The 27,098-nt window shown below is 46.7% G+C and overlaps 1 protein-coding gene across 1 annotated transcript; it reads left to right on the forward strand.

The window, feature by feature from the left end:
- LOC120977578 (UDP-N-acetylglucosamine transferase subunit ALG13 homolog) lies at positions 1 to 26,071 on the forward strand. The gene is made up of 4 exons (XM_040405576.1): positions 1 to 173; positions 2,678 to 2,840; positions 18,644 to 18,782; positions 25,690 to 26,071. Exons 1-4 carry the CDS (start codon positions 90 to 92, stop codon positions 25,799 to 25,801), a joined length of 498 nt encoding a protein of 165 aa, XP_040261510.1. The 5' UTR covers positions 1 to 89; the 3' UTR covers positions 25,802 to 26,071.
- Positions 26,072 to 27,098: the final 1,027 nt, after the last annotated feature.

Here is a 27,098-nt window from a genome sequence, read left to right on the forward strand (position 1 = left end):
TGATCGTGACGTCATGAAAGGTCCTTCCCTGACTAGAAGCTCTTCTCTCCTGCCGGTGCTCGGTGGGTGGTGGTTTCAGGACCTGCAGTATGGGGAGATCCGTCTTTCTCACGGTTGGCACTACCAGCTTCGATGAGCTGATTTCCTGCATTTCCTCCGAGCAGATTCTCAGCGTAAGACGCGTTGTTACCTGACAGCCGCTGCTACTGTAAATAAATCCTGTCCACGGAACTGCGGTTCTCCCCTTATACGCCCGGTGTGTACAGGACCCTGCTGTGGTCAGTGCACGGGGCTCTGTCCTGATCATGTGACCACACAGCTGCTGTAATCAGAGCTTGTAACCCGCGCTGCCTATGTCTCTCACAGGAGCAGCACAGATGTCCTCATATTGATGGCCGGTCCCCTGTATCAGATCAGCAGGGTCCCACTCCTGGCACCTACATTATAGCTGGGGTGCAGTGTGGTCCCATTCAGGGAAGGGCGCAGGACATGCACAAGCGCTGGGGCCTCTTCATCGGCTAATCCTGAAGATAGGTCATCAATATCACGACACTGAACAACCCCTTTAAGACTGGGGCAACTTTGGCATGACAGACGTCACATGACCAACAATTGCTATGTAGAAGAGCAGCCATTGATCGGAATGGGATCGCAACGCAGATTGCAAGTTGCTGCGATCACGGCCTCAGAATCGCAAAAAATCTAGCAGTGTTTAGTTCTTTGCGATTCTGGGGTTACATTCGCAGCAAATTGTGACTTGTGCTGTGACCCCCTTCAGTTCAACTATTACTGGTAATGTGACAGGTGCTTAGATTACCGTGTAATCCCAGCCTTAGGCTACATGCACGACCAGCGTCCGTGTGCCTTCCGGAATTTGTGGAACGGCACGGACACTCGGACAGTCTTTAATATAAAACCGTGTACAAGAATAGGACAGGTTATATTTTTTTTGCGGACCACGGAACGGAGCACTGGATGCGAATAGCACACGGAGTGCTGTCCGCATCTTTTGAGGCCCCATTGAAGTGAATAGGTCTGCATCCGAGCCGCAAAACCTGCAGCTCGGATGCGGAGGCCTTATGCCTCATTCACACGTCAGTGTTCGGTCAGTGATTTTAAATGAAAACCAGGTGCGTCTATAAACACAGAACAGGTGCAGATCTTTCCCTTCTACCTTATGTCTGTGGAGGCTCCAATCCTGGTTTTGGCTCACAGTCACTGATAGAAATCACTGACCAAAAACTGACATGTGAATAGTGCCTGAGGCCTCGTCCACATTTCCATTTTTCACTGACAGCACACATACCCATTGATTTAAATGTGTCTGTTCACATTTCAGTATTTGACTGTGGGTCAGTAAAAAAGTAGGGATGAGCGAATCGACTTCGGATGAAACATCCGAAGTCAATTCGCATAAAACTTTGTTCCAATGCTGTACGGAGCAGGAGCTCTGTACAGTATTAGAATGTATTGGCTCCGATGAGCCGAAGTTATTGCTTTACGAAGTCTCGTAAGACTTTGCGCAATAACTTCATAAATACATTTTTACTGTAAAAAAAACATTTCCCGAACTCGGGTTCGGTTCCAAGTGGTACCTTGGAACCAAACTCGAGTTCGGGAAATGTTTTTTTACAGTAAAAATGTATTTATGAAGTTATTGCGCAAAGTCTTACGAGACTTCGTAAAGCAATAACTTCGGCTCATCGGAGCCAATACATTCTAATACTGTACAGAGCTCCTGCTCCGTACAGCATTTAAACGAAGTTTTATGCGAATCGACTTCGGATGTTTCATCTCAAGTCGATTCGCTCATCCTTGTGATGGAGACATGAACTACTTTGATCCGTTATGTGGACCAAGCACGCCCGTAGAAGTCTATGGGTCCGTGAAAATCACACGTGTTGCCTCCGTTTTTCACAGATGACTAATAGAAGATTCTTTGGAAATTAATTTTCAGCTGAGCAACGTCAGTGAATTACGAATGACACACGGATAGTAAAAGCGGACACGGTGACCAACCACGGATCCTTCACGGATGAAACACGTATGCTTTTTTTCACTTGGGGTTTGCAGCCAATAGCAGGCCGCAAAAAAAAAAAAATGACAGTAAAACTTTAAATTTATAAGACAAAAAGCTGATCATATTAGAACACTTCAATAATGGCACACATTCCATTGTGTTAGGGCTCATGTGCACGACCGTATGTATTTTGCGGTCCGTTTTTCACGGATCCGTTCCGTATCTGAGGTTTTTTCTTCTCTGATTTAAGTCCTCTTCCGTTCCGTTATTCCACAAAACATATTCGTATCGTTTCCGTATGCGATCCGTTTTTTGTGGATCGGAAACGGAAACAGTAACTTATTAATCACCAAACACATGAGCAATATGGGCTGGGCATAGCATTTCTACAGTATGGATCCGCAAAATACGGATATGTTTCGTATTTTTTGCAGACCCATTGACTTGAATGGGGTCTCGGACTGTGATTTGCGGACAATAATAGGACATGCACTACTTTTTTAAGAAACGGAATGCACACGGAGTACCTTCCGTTGTTTTTGCAGACCCATTGAAGTGAATAGTTCCGCATACGGTCCGCAAAACAAATTTAACGGAAGCGGATAGAAAATATGTTTGTGTGCATGAGCCCTAACCCTCAGTCTTTTAACCTTCTAGATTCTGAAAGACCTCGGCTACAACAGACTGGTTCTCCAGATTGGAAGGGGAACAGTAGAACCTCAGTCACACAGTACAGCCAGCTTTACCCTGGATGTCTTCAGATACAAGGACTCGCTGGCAGAAGATATCCAGAATGCTGATCTGGTGATAAGCCATGCAGGTACTTGATGTAGTTCAGCCTTTTACGGGTTGTGTCAGGATTTGTTCAGGGAAAACTGATGGTTTTGCAGGCACGTTCTATCAGTTTTGTCTGCAATTGCGTCCAGTGTTTTGTGTTGTTTCCATCCGGATTGTATCCGAATTGCCTGCGTTTTTCCCGCGCATGAAAAAAACAAAAAACGGAAGAATAACAATCTGCATCTCCGAACAACTGTCAGTGAAAAACGCATTACATCTGGGTGCCTTCCGTTTTTCACCCAAGTTCCATTCACTTCTATGGAGCCAGAACATGCTGCGATTGTTCCTGAACGCAGAGATGATCCGTGAAAAAACGGTGCTCATGTGCACAGACCCATTGAAATGAATGAGTCAGGATTCAGTCCGGATGCGTTCACAATGCACATCACTGTGAAAGAGGCCTTTACACAAACATTTGGAAGAAGAGACACTTGTAGATCATTTCCAGAATTAAAGGGGTTCTCTGGGCTTTACATATCGATGACCTATCTTCATGAGGCCTAAGCATTCACGAAGCGCCATGGCCTCTCCGTCCAGCTGATCAGAGGGGGATCCCCGCCAATCTGATATTGATGACCTATTCTGAGGCTAGGACCTCAATATGTAAATCCTGGAAAATCCCTTTAAAAAAAAAAAAAAGATATTCCCCCTAAAATCGGATTATTCAATGTTCCGCATTAAAATGGTCAGCCAGATGTGTTTTCCAACATGGTCACCTGTGTGCTTGTACTATGTTAGTGAGCCACTGACTGGTGGTGGGGGGTGGATTTATACTGGTATTGTAAAGCCTGGTCTGCTGCGGTGTTTAGTGCAGTTGATGTTTGACTGCAACATCTGAACAGCACCTAAAGGTTTTATCCAAAACGGTGATATATAGCCGAGTTGTCTTCCGTCTGATAAAAAGGAACCATTTTGAATGGACCACACAGGAACAGCAGCCACGAGCTGGCTGTATTTATCGCGGACCCTTTGACTTGAAAGGCCGATTCTACCGTGAAAATTGTACCAAATCCCATTGCAGATTTCTCCCTTCGCAACACATGGGGTGACTTCCGGGGCAGATCTGCAACCAAACACATTGGGGGGAGATTTATCAAAACTGGTGCAAAAGAAAACTGGCTCAGTTGCCCATAGCAACCAGATTGATCTTTTCATTTTCTAAAGGCAGTCTGAAAAATGAAAGGTGGAATCTGATGGGTTGCTATGAGCTACAGATTGAGTTCTCCTTTGCATCGATTTTGATAAATATCCCCCATTGGGCTTTTGCTGCTGATTCTTTGTGGTAACGCAGCAAAATCCATGTGAAGATCCGCAACTGATCCTGCATCAAGTATGTTCTCGGGTGCACGTAGCCTGAAGAATGGCAACTAGTTTTAGAACCTTTTCCAATGATGACCAACAAAAGTATGTATCAAGTTTGGTTATTAGTAGTGGACTCTGCTTATGATGTAGGGATCCAAATTATCAGAAATAGCAAAAGTACTGGAAATATTAGGGATAGGGTTGAGCGAACCCGAACTGTAGAGTTCGGGTTCGTACTGAACTTTACGGTGTTCGGCACCCGAACCCGAACCTTTCAGTAAAAGTTCGGGTTCGGTGTTCGGGTAATATTAACCACTTTAGGACCACAGGTTTATACCCCCCTAGTGACCCCCCTTTTTTACAAATCGGCACTTCACAACTTTAACGGTTTATTGCTCGGTCATGCAACTTGGCACCCAAATGAATTTTACCTCCTTTTCTTCTCACAAATATAGCTTTCTTTTTGGTGGTGAATTTGGGCCCCTTTGTGCACCTAGGCTGCAAAAAAGTGTCACACATGTGGTATCTCCGTACTCAGAAGAAGTAGGGCAATGTGTTTTGGGGTGTATTTTTACATATACCCATGCTGGGTGAGAGAAATATCTCTGTAAATGATAACTTTTCCCATTTTTTTTATACAAAGTTGTCAATTTACAGAGATATTTCTCTCACCCAGCATGGGTATATGTAAAAATACACCCCAAAACACATTGCCCTACTTCTTCTGAGTACGGCGATACCACATGTGACACTTTTTTGCAGCCTAGGTGCGCGAAGGGGTCCAAATTCCAATGAGTACCTTCTAGGAGGGCATTTTTAGACATTTGGATTCCAGACTTCTTCTCACGCTTTAGGGCCCCTAAAATGCCAGGGCAGTATAAATACCCCACATGTGACCCCATTTTGGAAAGAAGACACCCCAAGGTATTCCGTGAGGGGCATGGCGAGTTCATAGAAGATTTTTTTTTTTGGCACAAGTTAGCGGAAAATGTTTTTTTGTGTTTTCTCCAACAAAGTCTCCCTTTCCGCTAACTTGGGACAAAAAGTTCAATCTTTCATGGACTCAATATGCCCCTTAGCGAATACCTTGGGGTGTCTTCTTTCCAAAATGGGGTCATTTGTGGGGTGTTTGTACTGCCCTGGCATTTGAGGGTCTCCACAATCATTACATGTATGGCCAGCATTAGGAGTTTCTGCTATTCTCCTTATATTGAGCATACGGGTAATGAGATTTTTTTTTCCATTTAGCCTCTGGGCTGAAAGAAAAAATGAACGGCACAGATTTCTTCATTCGCATCGATCAATGTGGATGAAAAAATCTCTGCCAAAAAATGTGCAAAAAAAAAAAAGAGGGGAAAGGCGTCTGCCAGGACATAGGAGCTCCCCCCAACATCCAAACCCACTCAGCTCGTATGCCCTGGCAAACCCGATTTCTCCATTCACATTAATCGATGTGGATGAATAAATCATTGCCGGGATTTATTTTATTTTTATTTTTTTATACAAAGTGTTTGCCAAAGCATATGAACACCGCCCCTCAGCTCATAAGCCTCGGCAAAGGTATCTTTTTTACTGCAGAGGAGAAATCTCGTCTTGCAGCGCCGCATACACCGACTTTGTGTAATCTGACAGCAGCGCAATGCTTCTGTCAGAATGCACATCAGTGCTGCAGCTGGTTGATCGCTTGATCCACCTAGAAGCTAAAAAAAAATAAAAAAACAGGCAGCAACGCAATAAATTTATTAACATTAACTTTATATAACATTTGAAACAGAACATTAACTTTTTTGCTTACCTGTGATTTTTTTTTTTACCTTTAGAGGATAAACCTCTCCTTCCCCATGGGACACTTTGTCCCAGGTGAAAGGAGAGGTTTGTGGCAGCTCTGTGTGAAAGGGCCCTAAGACCCCTGTGTGCCTGTCCTGTGTACGCAATCCCTACACTAATAGTGTACCTGTGTGTGGTACTTGCGGAAACACTCCCCTATGCATAGGGCAGGCTGGTCAGGACAGTCAGGACAAAAAAAGGTGGTGTCACGCCTTATTCCAGCCCTGCTACAGACACAACATCTTTTTCTTGGGGAACGCTGAGTTGGGGTACCAGGATAGACAGACGGGAAGTGTCTGGCATGTAGCCGACTCACTACATCAGGGACTTGGGGCACGGACCCTCCTGGATACAGGATTTCCGAAATGATCTCTTCCTGGAATTTTAGGAAGGATCCTGTTCTCCCAGCCTTACTGTAGAGAACAAAACTATTATACATCGCCAATTGAATTAAATAAACAGACACCTTCTTATACCAGCGTATGGTGCGGCGGGACACTAAATAGAGAGCCAATATCTGGTCATTGAAGTCCACCCCTCCCATGTGAAGGTTATAGTCGTGGACAGAGAGGGGTTTCTCAATGACTCCAGTTGCCCTTTCAATTTGGACAGTCGTGTCTGCGTGAATGGTGGACAGAAGGTAAATGTCCCTCTTGTCCCTCCACTTCACCGCGACCAGTTCTTGGTCACACAAGGCAACCCTCTCCCCCCCCCCGTGCAAGTCGGGTATTTACGAGCCGTTGGGGGAAGCCACGGCAAATAGGTCGCGCGGTGCCACAGCATTGAATTCCGACTAGATGTAAGTGCCGAAAGAGGGCCACGCTTGTGTAAAAATTGTCCACGTATAAGTGGTATCCCTTGTGGAGTAAGGGTGACACCAAGTCCCAGACAATCTTGCCTCTGCTCCCCAGGTAGTCAGGACATCCGACCGGCTCCAGTTTTGAGTCTTTTCCCTCATAGACCCTAAAACGATATGTATAGCCTGTGGCCCTTTCACGGAGCTTATACAGTTTGACCCCATACCGGGCGCGCTTGCTGGGGATGTACTGTTTGATGCCAAGGCGCCCGGTAAAATGTATAAGGGACTCGTCTATGCAGATGTTCTGATTGGGGGTATACGCATCTGCAAATCTGGACGAAAAATGGTCAATGAGGGGCCGATTTTTGTGGAGCCGGTCATAAGCAGGGTGGCCTCTTGGATGACAGGTGCTATTGTCCGTAAAATGCATAAAGCACATGATGGCCTCAAAACGTGCCCTAGACATTGCAGCAGAGAACATGGGCATGAAATGTATTGGGTCTTTAGACCAATAGGACCGCAATACATTTTTTTTAGTTAGACCCATGCTGAGGATAAGGCCCAAAAAAATGTAAATTCGGAAACTGTGACTGGTTTCCACCGCTAAGGCTGGGCATAGAAGCGTTCCGGATTGGTGGTTATATACTGTGTGGCGTAGCGGTTGGTTTCTGCCACAACTAAGTCATAGAGATCCGCGGTGAAGAACAGCTCAAAAAACTCAAGGGCTGATCCTAAATGAGCTGTCTCCATGCGAACTCCAGACTAGGCGGTGAAAGGGGGCAATACGGGTGCGGCGGAAGCAGGGGATTGCCAATTAGGATTTGCCAGCACCTCTGGGAGACTAAGGGTTCTACGGGCCTGTGAACGCGGTGGCTGCGACGGGGGAGTTAATGCACGTGCCACCGTACCAGCTTGAACTGCCCTTCTGGTGCTCGCCACTTCACCAGGGAATACGGCAGTGCTGGTAGAAGGTCCAGGGTGTGCTGCGCTGCTGGTGTATGCCGCACCATAAAAAAGATCAGCGCTAGCACCACTCTGCTGCAAATGAGGCTCATCATGCGGGGTAGGCAGAACACTGACATGGGGTCGGGTACGCCTGACCGTAGCAGGGACCTCAACCTCGTCATCATCACTAGCGGTTAGAGTGCCACTGCTGTCTACAGGTTCATATTCTGAACCACTGGATTCAGCGCGTGAGGCGTCCCCATCGCTGTCATCCATCAGGGCCAGAATCCTGTAGGCCTCTTCAGCGGAATACCCCTTGTTTGACATTTTGGGCTCACTAAATTTAGGGGGTATTCCTCTGAGACTACCCAGGAAAAAGAGCAAACCTACCCAGCAAAAAGGAGTGCTTGCGAAGTAAAGCTGCGATCGCTAATAAAGATCCAAAAAGCTCAAAAGTGATCTTTATAGCAGCGCAGCGATTTTACTGTGTTTTTGCAGTGATCAGAAAAAAATAATTTCTGTCACTGCGGTGGGGCGGACTGAACGCAAGTGTGTGTGCACAAGATCAGGCCTGATCGGGCGAACACTGCGTTTTTCTGTAGAGCCTAAGGTGACCCTAATGTACTGATATAGATCTGATTGCGATCTGTATTGATCACTTACAGATACTATGTACTAGTGCTGATTAGCGACAGCGATGACGCTAATCAGCGACTAATCAGTGAGTGCGGTGGGCTGGGCGCTAACTACCTAGCAAGTAGCTAACTACCTGGCGGTGATAAGGGACCCTTACAGGGGGGTGATCAGGGAATCTATATGGGGTGATCAGGGGTTAATAAGTGACAGGGGGGGTGTAGTGTGGTGCTTGGTGCTACTTACAGAGCTGCCTGTGTCCTCTGGTGGTCGATCCAAGCAAAAGGGACCACCAGAGGACCAGGTAGCAGGTATATCAGACACTATTTACAAAATAGCGTCTGACATACCCATTTCATTGGATCTTTTAAAAATCTACAGCCTGACAGCCAATGATCGCTGCCGGCAGGCTGTAGATGAACTTCTGAACTGCGCGCTCCTGTGAACGCGCGCTCCTGTGACACAGGGATTGTATAGAGTGGGCTCAGGAGCTGAGCCTGCTCCATATCCTGTGGTTGCCGGCTGTGTCATGGAACTGACACACGCCTGCAGTGGTTGGGTTGCAGATAGTTCTGATCCCAGGCCTTCAACTCCTTCAATGCTGCTGTCAGTAGGGTTCATGCCATCTAAGCGGTTAGAGGGATCGGGGCTCCTTAGTCTCCCATGTGCCTTCACCTCCCCAAAGATGTGATCCGAGTGGGTGTTGTGGCAGCAGGGATCCAAGGGGTACTCTTTAATAGAATAACTGTAAAAGCACAATACAGCGCAATACAGAAGTATTGCAGTGTATTATACAAATGATCAAACAATCCCCTGGGAGACTAAGGAATAAAGAATAAAACTATATATTGGTATTGCCACATCCAAACATATCTGAAATATTGCAAAAATATATATAAAAAAAAAAATGCTGAATAGGTAACATCATTTTTACTGTCCAGTTAATGCCATAAAGCTAAATCCAAAAAGATTCTGTTGGCAGAATCAAATTTCCTATTCTACCCCACAAATATATATTTTTAAAGTTTCTCAATACATTATATGGTATAGTGGATGATGTCCTGCAAAAATACAAGCCCTCATATGTGGGAAAATATAAAAGACATGGCTCTTGAAAGGCGGAAAGGAAAAAACAAAAACCTCGCTCAGTCAAAATCAACTTTGCCTTAAAGGGGTTATTCCATGATTGATGTAAAAAAAAATGAGACATCATACAGTACATGGCAATCTCTTTTTAATAAAGCTAGAACCTTACATGGATTCAGAAATCTCCCCATTCATTACTCCAATTGTTCTGCTAGATTTATTTCAGGCTGGCAGCTCAGGGGGCTTGTCCTTTCTCAGGGGGCTTGTCCTTTCTCAGGGGGCTTGTCCTTTCTGCTGTAGCTCTTTCCCTCTAACTGCTACAGCTTCTAAGAGAAAGATGGCTGGTGACAGTTGAAGATTTAAACTGAGCATGTGCAACCACCTCAGAGGAGCATGGAGAAATAAGAAAAAGAACAAACAGCAGGTGGCGCTACACAGATACGTTTTATTGAATGACTCAGTGGCTATGCTTAATGTTTAATTACATGCAGTTACAAAAGTATTCAGATCCAGGTGCTGGTTTAAAAATATGTCGATTTTTTTTTCTAGGGCAACCCTTTTAAGAGGTTAAAACGTTTTAGAAAGGCCTTCAGTAAGGGGTGTGAAATGGTTTCATTAAAATTGGGGTTTTCATTCATTTCAGGACGAAAAGCAAATTCTATCAACAATTAAGTTGATAGAATCTAGGGAAACATATGTACAGCGTGTTTCAAAAAGTTAGACCTGATTTCAAAACACAAAGACTGGGGGCCCCAGTCTTATGCATCATAACCAAACATAGTTAGGATCCCCATATCTGTACATCTCCAACAAAACCAGATTGTGCATTTTGAATCAGCCTCTCAACCTCTTATTTTTATACATTTTACCACTATCTACAATGAGTAGTATTTTTAAGAATTGTATTAGTATTTTTATCTTGTTTTTATTTCCATTTTTATTTTTATTTCTATATCAATAAAGGTCTATATTGCCACTATATTGTTGGTGATATACAATAGGGATTTTATATATCTTGCACTAATTTAGATGTCATATTTTTTATATATTATATATTATAGATTTTATATTGCTATTTTATACAGTAATGAAGCCATAAATGATTAATTGCACCAATAAGCATATAGACATAGACAGCATATAGATAATTCATCTTTATTTTATGCTGAAGATTCAGAAAAATGATAATATTATTTGTGGTCGTGGCTACGGATACTGAAGAGAACGAGATATGACTACGTAGCCATGGGTGACCTGGTATGATGGCCTGAGGTGTGCCCGAAGCCATGTCCGAGGGTAGGCCTATAAGGGGGCCTACCCGGGTGAAGCTAAAAGGAGAAGGGAGGGAAGAAGGGTGGGGCACCGCTAGCACCCGCAAAGGGAGGGGGGAGGCTCAGAGAATTTATAAGCCTCCGCCCCTCCCACAATTACAGGCTGTGAACAGCCTTAATATTTGTGGTCGTGGCTACGGATACTGAAGAGAACGAGATATGACTACGTAGCCATGGGTGACCTGGTATGATGGCCTGAGGTGTGCCCGAAGCCATGTCCGAGGGTAGGCCTATAAGGGGGCAAAAGAGACGGTTAGGTTGGAATTAGCGTTTAATGGTATTCATTGAGGTTACAACACGAGATTACAGAAAGCGTCAGAGATTTCTTTGTGCGGATTGGGAATGTATCGGGTGAAGCAGGAGGACTGCCAGCGGCCCATTTTGCGAATGATGTGGCATGGGACATTGTGTTTTGAAGCTGCCGAGGCGGCACCTATGCGGAAGGAGTGGCCAGATATGGTTCTGGGATCGTGGCCCAGCCCCTTGGCCAGGATGCGGATATGGTGGATGAACCGGGCCGTGGTGAGAAAAGTTCCTTTGAATGGTAGAAGTGGTTCGTTCTTGGAGGAATGGGCCAGCAGGGCCAATAGCTTGTTAAGAACCTGGACCGGGCACCACTTGTTGAAGGTTCGAAAGTATTTGATTTGGACAGGCGGCCCGGATTGTGAAGTTTTAGTGGATGCCAAGTTTAATACGTGGTGATCTGGGTAACAGATTAACTGGCTTTTGGTTAAACCTTTGGTTTTGGATGACACTACGGAGAATTCTCCTGGGCGTAGGAAACCATAAAAGCTCAGGTACATGGCGGCTTTAATGACCATGGAAGGGAGAAGGCCAAAAGGACTACCGTCTAAAGAATCTGAGAGCTTTCTGAACAGCTCCCCTGACACTGGTTGCCTGCTGGGCGTGCTGCTCTGGCTGTTTTTGAGGATGCCCCTGAGGGTGGCTTTGACCACTGGGGAAATGAAGGCTGACTTGCTACCTGGGTCCCTCAGCATGGAGTGGTGCTGAACCCCTGATAAGTACAGCTTTATGGAGTTGTAGGATAGCTTGAGGTGTGAATGACAATATGCAAGAAAGGCTATTAAATATGTGGACTTATCTGTGTTGGTTCTAGGATGGAGGCGGGAAAACTGTTTGTAGATGTTCCAACCAGTCCTGTAGTTCCTGACCGTGTTGGCGGAAAGTGAACTGTGCATGAGGGACTTGGCTGTGGAGATGAAATGTCCTAATCCATGCGTAGGGTGTGGTAATCCGGAGGCGAAAGACTCATTGGTTCCGCCTCTGGCATAATCTGGAAGAAAAGATCAAGGTTAAAACGGGATAGTGCGTCGGCGGCTGTATTCCGAATGCCCGGGATGTGCCTGGCTGAAATATGGAAGTTGTGACGTAAAGATAGCCATACTAGCCTGCGAACGAAGGACATGATGTGAGGACATTTGGAGCGCCCTTTACTGAGGATATCCACCACGGATTGATTATCCGTGATGAAAGTAACTGGGGAATCTGTCCATTGGTTGCCCCATACCTGAGCCGCTGCCACTATAGGGTAGATTTCCAGCAGGGGAGAAGACCTAAGGGACTCAGGTAAGGAGGAAATTGCGGAGGGCCATGGTGCTGCGAACCACTGCGTGTTGTAGATGGCCGCGAAACCTCTGGATGCTGCGGCATCTGAGTAGACCATGGGGAAATCGGGACTCCATTGGGGAATGAACAGAGAAACCCCGTTCCAGTAGGCAATGAAGGAATTCCACATGGCCAAATCAGCCATTGCCTGGGCATCCAGGAACACCGTGGAGTCCTGCTCGGGCGCTGATGGTAACAAATCTAGAAGCCCAGACATGAAGGCTTTCCCTTGGGGCATGATCCTGGTGGCGAAATTTAACATGCCGAGGAGTGACTGCAGCTCTCGTTTGGTGAGGACGTGAGAGCCTGAGAACTGCTCCATGATTGATCTGATTTTGAGAAGCTTGTCTGCTGGCAGTCTAGCTTCCATTTTCTCTGTATCGAGCACTATACCGAGAAAGGTGACTACCGTGGCAGGTCCCTCGATTTTGGATGGGGCTACCGGAACCTGGAGATCTTTGAGAATGCCCAGGAAGTTATTAAGTTTGCATGGTTTAACACTGGGAGGTTCGATCAGGAGAAAATCATCGAGGTAATGAAGTGCCATAGGACACTTGCAGCGATTGACCAAGATCCAGTGGAGGGCTTGGGCGAACCGATCGAAAAGCCAGGGACTGCTTTTTGAACCAAATGTTAAACGGGTAGCAAAATAATAACTGTCCTGCCACTTGATGCCATGGAATTTCCAAAGCTGGGGGTCAATGGGCAACAGTTTAAACGCGTCAGCGATGTCTGCTTTAGACAACCAGGCTCCTTTGCCCACTAACAGAATGAGAGAGATGGCTTCCTGGAGTGAAGAATATTTCATAGAGAATTCTTCCGATGGGATCAGGGAGTTTAGACTGGGGATGTGTGAACCATGAGGCGCTGACAGGTCGTAAATCAGTCGTTTTTTATTGGTGAATTTCTTGGTAACAATGCCGACGGGGTTAATCCTCCAGGAGTTGAAGGGAACGTGAGGGAAGGGGCCGATAAGAAAACCCTTCTCAACTTCCGACTGGATGAGGGAGTCCACCGCGTCGGCATCCTGGACTGCGGACAGTAAATTGGGACCCTCCCAGGTGGACTGAGGAAGGGCGATGAGACCCGTGTGGAAGCCCTTACTGAAACCTGAAAGTAAGAATTCGACCTGGTCGGGGCTGTGGTGATCCTGGAGCAGCCTGCCCAGAAGCTCCACATTGACCCCGCTTAGTCATTTGTGCTTGGCCGTTCTCTGAGGGCATACTGAGATGGGGTGAGCCCGGAAGCAGGAGGAGCAGACATGTAGAGCCCTGCACTGGTTATAGTTGCAGGAGGCTAGGTTGAAGTTATTGCAGATTTGACTATTGCCTAGGAAAGTGATGGGGCGGCCCAACTTGTCAGTGTTGCTGCGCCTCGGATGGGTGCCGGGGCTGGCCGTGGGCCTGCTGGGAGCCATCGGTTGGCCAACGGAGGGACACCAATCGGAGGTGTGGAGAATGGACTGGCAGGAGCTGCAAGCTGGGGCCCTTAAACCGGCAAAGTGCCGGCAGAAAAGCTCCATGTCCAGACACGCCCAATTGGTGACCCGCTGGAACTGAGCCAGCGCTGCGGCGGCTTTGGCCGAGAAGGAGCGGTGGTAATCGTAGAAAGCGAATCCGCCATATTTATACCCCAGGTCGGTGACTCTATACATATACAGGTCCAACTCCTCTCTTCTTTCGGGATGGGCGGTGCAGACTATATCCCTGAAGAGGCTAAAAGCCAGGACAAACTCGGGAACGGTAAGTTTTTTGTTCAGCCGAGCGTCCCTGGATTTTAGGACAATGGAAATGTTTTCACAAGCTATTGTCTTGTTCTCTATGATGTCATGGGTGGCTATTAAGATGGCGGCTAAATTAACATCTTTGCCCTCCAGAATGTCTTTTTTGATGCTATCTGTAATGAAGTGAGCTGGAGCTATCTCGGAGAGGTTGGAAACCCTACCTGGGGAGGAAGGCTGAGGTGGGGGGGCTGGAACGGAAGGACGCTCGGGAGGGACAACTGCCAAGGACCTGGATTCCACTGCTGAAAGTCTATTTTGAACGTCCAGAACTGAAAAGGACAGGCTGTTGATGGTGGCATGTAACTGGGTCAATGACAGCTGAATGGTGGACATTGACACGTTCTCCCTGGGTGGGGATGGCGACCTGGACATCAAAAGTCTGAATAATTCCGCCTTTCTGGCGGAGGCCGGATGAGATATCCCTCTTCTATTGAGCTCGGCGATCAGTTTAGGGATGGTCCAACTCCTGAGAGAAGTGACGCTGGCGCGCTCTGAGGCGAGGGTCTCTGGAATTGAAGAAGTCTCCCCCATGTTGTCCAGATGAGACATGCTGGAATTTGGAAGGATTACAGTTACTGTCTGGAGGATTTTAACCCGGGAACCGTGCGAGTGCTGTGGAGCCGATGCTTGTGGAAAGAAAAACGCCCGGAAGAAGGGAGGTGTGGGGAGCTATGTCACCGCGTGTGCCCGGGTTTTTAAGAGACTGACGTACCTGGTGGTTTGGAGCTCCTGGATTGAGACCTGTCTTGGGAAATTCCTGTTCCGTAGGAATGGACCGTGATCGAGCTTGAAGAAATCAAGACAAGTAAATGGCTGGTCGAAGTAGAGGTAGAGAAAAAGGGGTGGGTGGGCCGTGCCCCGATGGGGGGGCTTCCCCTGACAGAGTGAACGGGACGAACCTGAAACCTTACAGAAAAAGGGTACGCAAGCCTGCGGGACGAGACCGGGCGAGACCTGGACCGTGAAACGGAAGACAGTTAGACAGAGGTGACCGGCGAGGTACATGAAAGACGCAGGGCCTGGTTGAGTGCGGGAATAAAACATGGACGGAAAGGAGGCCTGGGTAACGTGAACAGGGGTAAAACATGTGACAATGGAGACCTGAGTAACGTACACAGGTGGAAATCATGAATGAAAGGAGGCCTGAGTAACGTGAACAGGCGTGAAATGTATACGAGATGGAGGCCTGAGTAACGTAAATGGTCGTGAACCATATACGGAATAGAGGCCTGGGTAACGTAAACAGGCGTGAAACATATACGGGATAGAGGCCTGAGTGACGTAAACAGGCGTGAAACATATACGGAATAGAGGCCTGAGTGACGTAAACAGGCGTGAAACATATACGGAATAGAAGCCTGAGTAAACGTAAACAGGCGTGAACGTATACGGAATAGAGGCCTGAGTAACGTAAACAGGCGTGAAACATATACGGAATAGAGGCCTGAGTAACGTAAACAGGCGTGAAACATATACGGAATAGAGGCCTGAGTAACGTAAACAGGCGTGAAACATATACGGAATAGAGACCTGAGTAGCGTAAACCGGCGTGAAACATATACGGAATAGAGGCCTGAGTAACGTAAACAGGCGTGAAACATATACGAAATAGAGGCCTGAGTAACGTAAACAGGCGTGAACATGTAGGAAAAGAGACCTGAGTAACGTAGACAGGCGTGAAGCATAAGCGAAGGGGAAGCCTGATTGGCGAAACAGGCGTGAGACATGTATGAACAGGAGGCCGGAGTAACGTGGACAGACAAACATGTACGAAGGAGACCTGGTGGCGTGAATGAACGTGAGACATGTATGAACAGGAGGCCTGAGTAAATGAAACCGGGCGTGGAACATGCATGAAAAGGAGGCCTGAATGACGAAAACAGGCGTGAAACATGTACAAGAAGGAGACCTGGGAAACAAACGGGGTGAAACATGTGCGAAAAGGGGGCCTGAGTAAACATAACCAGGCGTGCGACAAGGACAACGGAAGGCCTGAGGGACGAAACAGGCGTGAAAGAGAGCTGAAGGGAAGAGGAGGACGAAGGAGACAGAAGATGAAGATAGACGTGGAAATAGAGGGCGACGGGGTCTGGAAGGAACACATGAAGATGGTGCTGCGAATCGGAGATAAGCGACTTACCGTGCTAATGGGGGAATCGATGAAGAAAACGATGGCCCGGGTAACGCTGCTGGATACCGGAGGCGCTGAAATGACCTGGTTACATGAATAATTATGAGATGACAACCGAAGTGAATAAAGTTAACTTACTAGTGAAAAGGGAAAATAAATAACTTCTCCTCCCCCCCCCGTATATTATTATTATTAATATTTTCCTTTCCCTTCCCCTTTTCTGCCCTCCCCTCCTTGAACTTTGTCCATGATGTGAGATGAAGATGCCGGCTGGACGAATACGGACCTGGAAGGTGATTTTTTGGCTTCAAGCGGATGGAGGATAGCAAGGCTGAAAAACCTGATGGCGAATGTGACGGACTGGCGATGAAATGACTGGAGTATTGGAGAGAATTTAACAACATGTGAATTATATATGTAAAAAAAAAGAATTATTTTAAATTTTTTTTTTTTTTTTTTTCTTTTTTTTCTTTTTTTTTTTTTTCTTTCTTTCACCTCTGCTCTCTCCCTCCTCTGCCAGCAGATGGAGCCTCCGGCCGTGAGCGTGGGGCCTGGGCAGGAGGAGGAAGTGATCCGGAGGTGGATGTGCCCTGTAATGCTACCAGAGGTACTGGCAGCCGCACCGGGAGGGATGTGGGGGGCGGGGCGCGGAATGAGGATCCCGCGGGATGGCAGAGGCGGCCGGATGAAGTGAAGCCGGCAAGTACATTGTCCTGGCGACGGGTGGTGGGCAGAAGCCCTGGAGAGTGGAGAGAGCGCAGCGGCGACGGCGGCTGCGATGCCGGGGAGCGCGTGGACCTGCGGCCAGGTAGGGAGATGGCATGGTGGAAGACTTACCCAGACGGGAACCGGAAGTGACGACGTAGGACGAACGAAACGGCACCGCTAGCACCCGCAAAGGGAGGGGGGAGGCTCAGAGAATTTATAAGCCTCCGCCCCTCCCACAATTACAGGCTGTGAACAGCCTTAATATATGTTGATATGTTTTTATATTGGAGATTTAGAAAATGGTTAATAACTTATATAGGAAATGAGTAATAATAAATTGGGTGCACACCAGCCTTATAGAATGTAAGAAGGAATCTATATCATGAAAAAACGCATACTCCCGAAAAAACCGCACTGAAAACGCACAATAAAAACGCATGCGATTTCTTAATGTTCCAAGTGAATCCAGCGATCCAGGTTTTGGTGCTCATCTACGATATAAAAGACGGAGGCTTACAGGTGATGCTGTACCACTGACGAAGGGAAAAGGATTCCCGAAACGCGACTGGGCCGCACACCTGTTGAAACAGCACCTCCGCACCTTATGCATGGCCATGCAAACTATATTCTAACAGATGAAGTTGGATATTCAATACGCAGAGTACAGAATTTGCTAATTTCTGCTCTCCGACGTCCGGACACAGATCACATTCAAAGTACCGCGAGATCTGGGACTAACAAACGACAGGAACCACAAGCGAGAGGCCGGGAGCGTTCCATGCCGCTCATCTACCTTGCACGTCTATATGGGTATTTGCGAGACGTACCGATGGGAAGGTAGGAAGACTCCGGTCGAGATCTTTATGTGACGGGCTAATCATTTGAACAAGCGTGTATATCCATTGTACAAACCTGTACTTAAGGACACGTTTTGTTACGCAAGCAGGAGTTCGTTTGGTTCTACTGCCAATTACTAGTGCGCAAGAGCTCACAATCTTATTGCTATACTTATATGCGCATTGGACTCGCTAGTATAACAATAGCGCGCAAGAATCTGTTACTTCCAGCAGTTTCAGTGTGCGCACTGGACTTTAAGTGCAGCTATCTAGGGTTTACAATCTCATTGCTATATTCATATGCGCATTGGATTCGGAAGTATAACAATAGCACGCAAGAATCTGCTATTTCTAGCAACTTCGGTGTGCGCACTGGACTTCAAGTGCAGTTATCTGTGATTCAGATTTCTTATATACCAGTGATTTTGGACATTAAGAGACTCTTATTACCATTTACCTTCACTTGTGGCATTTAGGATTTTATGTCTACAGATTTTATATGTTATTGCAGATTTTATTAACTACATACGCGTTGTATCATTGTGATATAATTAAATTTTATATACTATGATATTGTGGTCCAGTTGTTGAGTGCTCGCCCTTAACCTTGAATTTTTTACATTGGGTCCATCTTTTTGAAACACTCAGTATATGTTATGGACTTTCCATAGGAGTGTATGCACTGTGCTATTTTACTTCTCACTTTTGACCATTCACTACCTTGCTGCTGGTCAGAATGACTTCTGCTCTCTATTTCTAATTTTCATGTCTCTGCCCAGGGGCTGGGAGCTGCTTAGAAACACTTGAAGCACAAAAACCTCTTATTGTTGTCATCAATGAGAAACTAATGTCCAACCATCAGCTTGAACTCGCAAAGCAACTTAATAAAGATGGACACCTCTACTACTGTACATGCAGGTAAAGCAGAGCCGTGGATGTCAAGCAAACTTGGTAACTTAAAGGGGTATTCCCGTCTCAGAGAATGGGGGCATATCGCTAGGATATGCCCCCATTGTCTAATAGGTGTACTCCGTGCTGCAAACGCTGACCCATTGACTTGATCCGCAAAAGAAAGGGCATGTTTTATCTTTTGTGGAGGAGGCACGGACCCGAAATCCCACCGAAGGGCTTCGTGGTGCTTCCATGGGCTGCCGATCCGTGCCTCCGCACCGCAAAAGATAGGAGATGCCCTATCTTCGGTCAAATCTTGCGGATCACAGACCCATTCAAGTCAATATGTTCGCATCCACAACACAGAGTGCACATGGCTGGTGCCCGTGTATTGCAGACCCGCCATACGGTCATGTGCATGAGCCCTAACGTATACATTACTGTCTTTCCTGGTGCATACGTTAAATGTATACTGTGGACAAAGCAGGAAAAAGTCCTAATTCGCATTTTCTGGTTGGTTGGCCTGTTTATATGTCCAATCAGTTATATATTGTTAATAAACAAACTTGGGTTATTTCTGTATTGTTGTCAAATCCACAATAATGTAATTTGCACAGTGGCCACCGGATGTCAGTGTAATCTGTATAATAGCATTACATACAATACTATGGGGGGAATTTACTAATGTTATATGCTGGTTGGTATCCAAAATATGTCAGTGTATTAAGAGGTGGATGCTTCTACTTAATTCTTTTGGGTGTTCATGCCCCAGAAATGCAAATGTACGCCTTCTATAAGTAGGAGTAGATTTGTTTTATAATTTGCAGGGATAATCCCTGCACATTTGTCTTGACACTTTTAAAAAGTGACAAGCAAAACGGCACTTTTTTTTTTTTTTTTGCAAATATGGCTTGTGCTAAAGTTCATAGGGCACATTTACTAAGACCAGCTTTTTATTCCGGTCTTAGTTTCCCCCTTGCGCTGCCGTAAGATTCATCTAATTTATGGTGAGGCATGCATCTTATCATAAATAAGACGCATCTATGGCAATCCTTGCGCCTGGCGAAAAACTATTCCTGGCTGGCAAATTTTTTGCCACTACTGATGGGGGTCGCATAGCATTATATTGATTTATGATGCTATGTAACCCTTAGGCCCCTTTCACACGGGCGAGTATTCCGCGCAGATGCAATGCGTGAGTTGAACGCATTGCACCCGCACTGAATCCCGACCCATTCATTTCTATGGGGCTGTGCACACGAGCGGTGATTTTCACGCATCACTTGTGCGTTGCGTGAAAATCGCAGCATGCTCCTCTTTGTGCGTTTTTCACGTAACACAGGCCCCATAGAAATGAATGGGGTTGCGTGAAAATCGCAAGCATCCGCAAGCAAGTGCGGATGCGGTGCGATTTTCACGCACGGTTGCTAGGAGACGATCGGGATGGGGACCCGATCATTATTATTTTCCCTTATAACATGATTATAAAGGAAAGTAATAGCATTCTGAATACTGAATGCATAGTAAAATAGGGCTGGAGGGGTTAAAAAAACTAAAAAATTATTAAACTCACCTTAATCCACTTGCTCGCGCAGCCCGGCTTCTCTTCTGTCTCCTTCTTTGCTGACTGCAGGACCTGTGGTGACGTCACTCCGGTCATCACATGGTCCGTCACATAATCTTTTACCATGGTGATGGATCATGTGATGGACCATGTGATGACCGGAGTGACGTCACCACAGGTCCTTTTCCTGCAATCAGCAAAGAAGGAGACAGAAGGAGATGCCGGGTTGCGCGAGCAAGTGGATTAAGGTGAGTTTAATTATTATTATTTTTTTTTAACCCCTCCAGCCCTATTTTACTATGCATTCTGTATTTAGAATGCTATTATTTTCCCTTATAAGGGAAAATAATACAATCTAGGGATGTTATAAGGGATGTTATAAGGGAAAATAATACAATCTAGAGAACACCGATCCCAAGCCCGAACTTCTGTGAAGAGGTTCGGGTTTGGGTACCAAACATGCGTGATTTTTCTCACGCAAGTGCAAAACGCATTACAATGTTTTGCTCTCGCGCAGAAAAATTGTGCATGTTCCCACAACGCACCAGCACCTTTTCCCACAACGCCCGTGTGAAAGGGGCCTTGCAGTTATGGAATGTATTGTATAACATGGACAGCATTATGTCAGTGTTATCAAATACATTCCAGACCTCTAAGGGTTAATACTATGCAACCCCGTCATTGCTGGGAGGTCAGGACGGGAGCTGCTGCATACTCATGCTGCGAGTCCGATGCGTGGAACTTGCTTGTGTGAAAGGGGCCTAAAGGAGTGGAAAAGAATGTGCATGTATATATGTTCTGCTGAGCTTTAAAGGGGGTTTTGGACTTTTGTACAGTACCTTTTGAAAAAAATCATACTCACCTGCTTCCCGACGCTTAGATACACCTACCTGGCTGTCTTCAACAGTTTTCCAGTCCCTGTCCTGTAAACAGGCTTCAGCAGTGAGATGTCCCCAAGTCATTTGGGCGGCAGCAGCGCACATGACATCCAGAGGTTTACAGGATGGGGTCTGAAAGACCGTTGAAGGGAGTCAGGCAGGTGGATCTGAGCTTAGTTTAAAGAGGACCTTCCACCACTCCTGACATTCCTGTTTTAATAGCTCCATACATTCCCCACGTACTAACAATTCTGGAGCATCTATTCTTATGGCTCTATGTTGTGCCATTCCTTTATTATTTGCACTAAAAGTTATGAATGAATTGCTAGCAGTCTGCAGTAAGGGTACAGAGGGGAGGTGACAAGTTGGGGGTGTGTACCCCTCTGTAACCTTACTGCAGACTGCTAGCAATTCATTCATAACTTTTAGTGCAAATAATAAAGGAATGGCACAACATAGAGCCATAAGAATAGATGCTCCAGAATTGTTAGTACGTGGGGAATGCATGGATCTATCAAAATAGGCATGTCAGGAGTGGTGGAAGGTCCTCTTTAAAAAGTTGGGCAACCTCTTTAAAGGGTTTCTACCACCACATTTTCACCTATTTAGCTGTCAGACACTAGCTGTAACGGACCGTTTCAGCAGACAAGGGGTTAAAATCCATTTAGGCGATAAGCCCCTTTCTGAGAGACCGGCACAGCTACTGCAGGACACCAACCTCCCGAACTGGATACAAAATAGCACTCCAAACTGGAACCTCACGAATAGCTGCTAGCAGACGAACAGGGATCAGCTTACACTTCTGGCAATCGGTCTTCTAACAGCATACAGTGAATCCCCCCAATAACGAGACAAGGCTCCGTGTTGAGGGTCAAGCAGTGGTCTGACTGTACTTCACGTACAGCCTCTTTTATTCATAAACCACAAACATAGTACTGCCCACAGGGGTTTGAAATACAACCAATCAGTAATTTACAACACATACAATGTAACTACAGCAACCAATCAATCACGCCCCCAGAGGACCAGAATGAAGACTTTGACATAGGACAAATACAACATATCCCCACAATGCATCATGGTCTTCTCCTCTCTGTCCCGGAGACAACCTGAGGAGCAATCCAATTATTTCTGAGGACATAGGGAGATCGCCAATACACATGTGAGGACAACAGAACAGACATCACCATTTAAACACACAATGGGACAATGGCACAATAGAAACACACCCAGCATTTTCCTCCCAAGCTGACAAGTTACACTTATTTTAAATTGTTACAACTTTGTGAGTTTACATTGGCCATACATATAACTTACATCAATTTAAACAGTATAACTTGGGGACAAACCTATCCAAAATTCACTTGAATCGGTTCAGGGGTTTAAAAGTTAGTATATGGCCCATAATCCTGGGGCAAGAGGCCAGCAGCCAGTCCTCTCCAAAACCCAGTGGCGAGGTCGGTTTCGCCACACATCTCCCCCCCCCAGGGAAGACTAACCAGATACCTGACCTCACGCCGGTCGGTACCTGAGTTAGTCTGGCAGCCCACCCACAACAAAATACTGGACCTGTTGACTTTAGTAGCCTGTCTCTGTCCAGTGAGTCCACCAAGGTTATGTTGGAAGCTGGTACTCTCGGTCTCTGTGTTGCTCCCTGGCTTGGAGTGGAGGTTGCTTTGTGGGCAGGTATCAGCGGTACTCTGCCCTGGTGCCAGCGCTACCACGGAAGAAGCCTGGTTGGAGCCTGGTTGTTGGAGGGTGAGACCGACTGTCTCTACCCCCTGTGCTGTAAGTGCAGAGACCACGGTCCCATCTGCACTGTTGTGGGGCTTACTTTCCCTCCCTGGTGCGTTAAGCTGCCGCTGGGGAGAGGGGGTAACAAGCTCCTCTCCCATACATACTTCCAGCCGCTGGGGAGGGCGACCGACCGTCTCCGCTCCCAATACAGTGTCCTGTTGCTGGGGAAAGGAGACTGGGCTCTCTATTCCCTGCTGGACAGGACCGACTGTCTCTGCCCCCTGTAACTCCGCCTGCCGCTGGGGAAAGGAGACTGGGCTCCCAATCCCCAATAATTCATACGGCCGCTGAGGAATGGAGACTGGGCTCCCAATTCCCAAAAAATCATGCTGCTGCTGGGGGGCAGGAACAACTACCTCTGCCCCCTGTATCTCAGCCTGCCGCTGAGGAGGGAGGACGCTGCTCTCCTCTCCCTGCATTTCACACTGCCTTCCCGGCATATCACTCTGCTGCTGGGGGGCAGGAACAACTACCTCTGCCCCCTGTAACTCAGCCTGCCGCTGGGGAGGGAGGACGCTGCTCTCCTCTCCCTGCACTTCACACTGCCGCTGGGGAATGGAGACTGGGTTTGTCACCTTACTGTCCTGCTGAGCCTTCTCACTGGCGTGGAACAGCTGCTGGTAGCCCTGTTCCAGCTCCATCTCCCGGGTCACCAGGTGGACCAGGTCCTGCTCAATCTCATGAGTGTCGTCCCAGTCATACCTGCTCTCCCTCCATTCCAAGAGATCATGGAACCGGGCTTGTGTAGGGCTCCCAAACTCCAGCTCTGAAAAAGTCTCCCATAACAAGCCAGGACCATCAAACTCCTCTCCCTCCGGCTTGTCATGCTCAGCTGTCCTGGGTAGGTACTGTGCCCCATACCACCAGAGCGCCTGGTAGGCATCTTCCAGCCACAGCTCCCGCCATGCTAGGAGTTCCAATTCCTTTACCCATTCCTCCCGGGGCTGCTCTCCCAGGAAGGGCATCCGCAGGGCTACTCGCTTCTGCAACCGCTGGTCTTCCGTGGGGAGTCTCTCGTCCTGCATATACTCCACAATACCCAGTACCTGGTACCAGATGCCTTTGCGGACTGCATCTCGGTCATCCATGACACCCTCATCGTACTCCACTGCTGTTTCCATTCTGGTGCTGTCAGGGTCGCTGTACTGGGACATGCGTTGCCCTCAAATTGTAATTCCAGGGAATGATGTTTCTTTGTAGCTGTCCTTCTGGGCTGTGGGAACGATCCCGCTGCTTGCCACCAATGTAACGGACCGTTTCAGCAGACAAGGGGTTAAAATCCGTTTAGGCGATAAGCCCCTTTCTGAGAGACCAGCACAGCTACTGCAGGACACCAACCTCACGAACTGGATACAAAATAGCACTCCAAACTGGAACCTCACGAATAGCTGCTAGCAGACGAACAGGGATCAGCTTACACTTCTGGCAATCGGTCTTCTAACAGCATACAGTGAATCCCCCCAATAACGAGACAAGGCTCCGTGTTGAGGGTCAAGCAGTGGTCTGACTGTACTTCACGTACAGCCTCTTTTATTCATAAACCACAAACATAGTACTGCCCACAGGGGTTTGAAATACAACCAATCAGTAATTTACAACACATACAATGTAACTACAGCAACCAATCATTCACGCCCCCAGAGGACCAGAATGAAGACTGTGACATAGGACAAATACAACATATCCCCACAATGCATCATGGTCTCCTCCTCTCTGTCCCAGAGACAACCTGAGGAGCAATCCAATTATCTCTGAGGACAAAGGGAGATCGCCAATACACATGTGAGGACAACAGAACAGACATCACCATTTAAACACACAATGGGACAATGGCACAATAGAAACACACCCAGCATTTTCCTCCCAAGCTGACAAGTTACACTTATTTTAAATTGTTACAACTTTGTGAGTTTACATTGGCCATACATATAACTTACATCAATTTAAACAGTATAACTTGGGGACAAACCTATCCAAAATTCACTTGAATCGGTTCAGGGGTTTAAAAGTTAGTATATGGCCCATAATCCTGGGGCAAGAGGCCAGCAGCCAGTCCTCTCCAAAACCCAGTGGCGAGGTCAGTTTCGCCACACTAGCGATCTGCTAGTGTCTGCTGTACCTAACCATGCTATTGTAATCCCTTTCTCTGCAGCGGTTACCCTAAAAAACGTAGTTTTATTGCTATGCTAATGAGCCTCTAGGTGCTATGGGGGCGTCTTTTCAGCACCTAGAGGCTCCATCCACTCACTTTTTCTGCCGCCCAGCGCGCTCCAGCCCGCCCCTCTGCTCTAGATTGACAGACTACTTCTCTGCATCTCGTCCGAATTCTCGCGCCTGTGCCGTGTGCTTCTGTATTCGGCGCAGGCGCAGGGACTGTCTCCCTGCGCCGGCATCTTCACTGCGCCTGCGCCGATTACGGCGCAGGGAGCAGTCCAAAAGTCACTGCGCCTGCGCCAAATACAGAGGCACACGGCGCAGGCGCGAGTAGGCTGTCAATCTAGAGGAGAGGGGCGGGCTAGTGTCTGACAGCTAAATAGGTGAAAATGTGGTGGTAGAAACCCTTTAAGGCAAAGGATCTTTATTTCAGATTTACACCAGAAAACGACGACTGCTTTTATTCTCTGTTTTCAGAACCATCATAACTTAAGAAAGGAATGTGTAAAACTTTGCAGTTTTTTCTTTTCTTTTACCACAGCACCCTTGGGAGCACACTGAAGACATTGGATCTGTCGTCTTTAAAAGTTTTTCCACCATGTCATCCAGCAACATTTGCACATTTTTTAGATAAAGTTGTGGGTCTTCGATAGCAGTAAACCAATGGATGAGTACATTGAAAATACTTGGCAAAGCATGTAAAAATGAAGCTGCAATCCAAATCTGTTGGGGAATACAATGCGGCTACTTTGGATCACATTGAGGGTATGTTCACATGCTGAAAATGCACCTTGTAAAAAGCAAGCTGATCTGCCTCTGTGAACAGCAGGTTTTTGACGTCAGAAACGCTGGCAAAAATGTAAAAAAAAATGCTACCTATTATAGCTCTTCCTTATTGACGTCAATAGGCTTCAACCACTTCTGAACCAGACTGGAAGTTACCCGCAGAAAACCCCCCCCTCCATGTGCACAGTGTGGCGTTTTTCCCATTGAAATCAATAAAAACTGCTGTTGGCATTTGATTGCAGAATCTGCCGTGGAAAACTGCCATTAAGGACTCATGCACATGGCCGTAGTTTTGGTTTGCATCCCCCATATGCATTTTATGCCGATCGGATGCAGACACATCCATTACAATGGGGCCACAAAAGATGCGGACAGCACACACAGGCCCCCGCAAGTTCATTCCCCGGCCCCGCAAAAAAATAGAACTTGGCCTATTCTTGTCTGTTTTGTGGACAAGAATAGGACATTTTTAAAGAAGTTTAAAAAAAATTGTGACTTTCACGCAGCCAGGATCCGTGTTTTGCGGATCCACGATTTTTGGACCACAAAACATTTATGGCAATGTGCATGAGCCCTTATGACGGAATCCATGGCGTATCTTTGCTATGTGAACATACCATTTTTGTTACATATCATTTTGTTCAGTAACGATTTTGTCCTTTATATGTTGCGAGAAAATCAGAAGCAATATGTTCCGGCATAGAAAAATAGTAGCCTGAAAATCTCTCGCCTATCAACTCTCTACCACCCAGCCCCTGAATTGTAAAAAAAAAAAAAAAAGAAGAAACTACCCTACACCCAAAGAAAATGTAATTGCTCCTCTCCACTGCAGTACCAAAATTCCAATTGTTTACCTGATAATAAATTTTTTAGACTTTCTGGTGGTCGTTTTTTTGGGCTTATGTACTGGGAAAAGTTTTGTATGGAGAAAACTGTCTTCACTGGTCCTATGATGGCAGCCTGGAGAGAAGTGGATTTCAGCGAGTGCAATGCTTCGCTGCCAGAAAGTTAGCCCCTGTGAGAGGAGTCATAGTGGGCAATGCACCCTACAGCACTAGCAGGGGCAATAAAATAGTCTGACCATCAACAAATTGGAAAAGCAAAGGTCTGTGATGCATCTCAAGCATCTGTTCAGCTTTCAGTGTATTGCACTGCACCAGGTAC

This window comes from Bufo bufo, chromosome 8, assembly GCF_905171765.1.
Source record: "Bufo bufo chromosome 8, aBufBuf1.1, whole genome shotgun sequence".
Classification (NCBI taxonomy): Eukaryota; Metazoa; Chordata; class Amphibia; order Anura; family Bufonidae; genus Bufo; species Bufo bufo.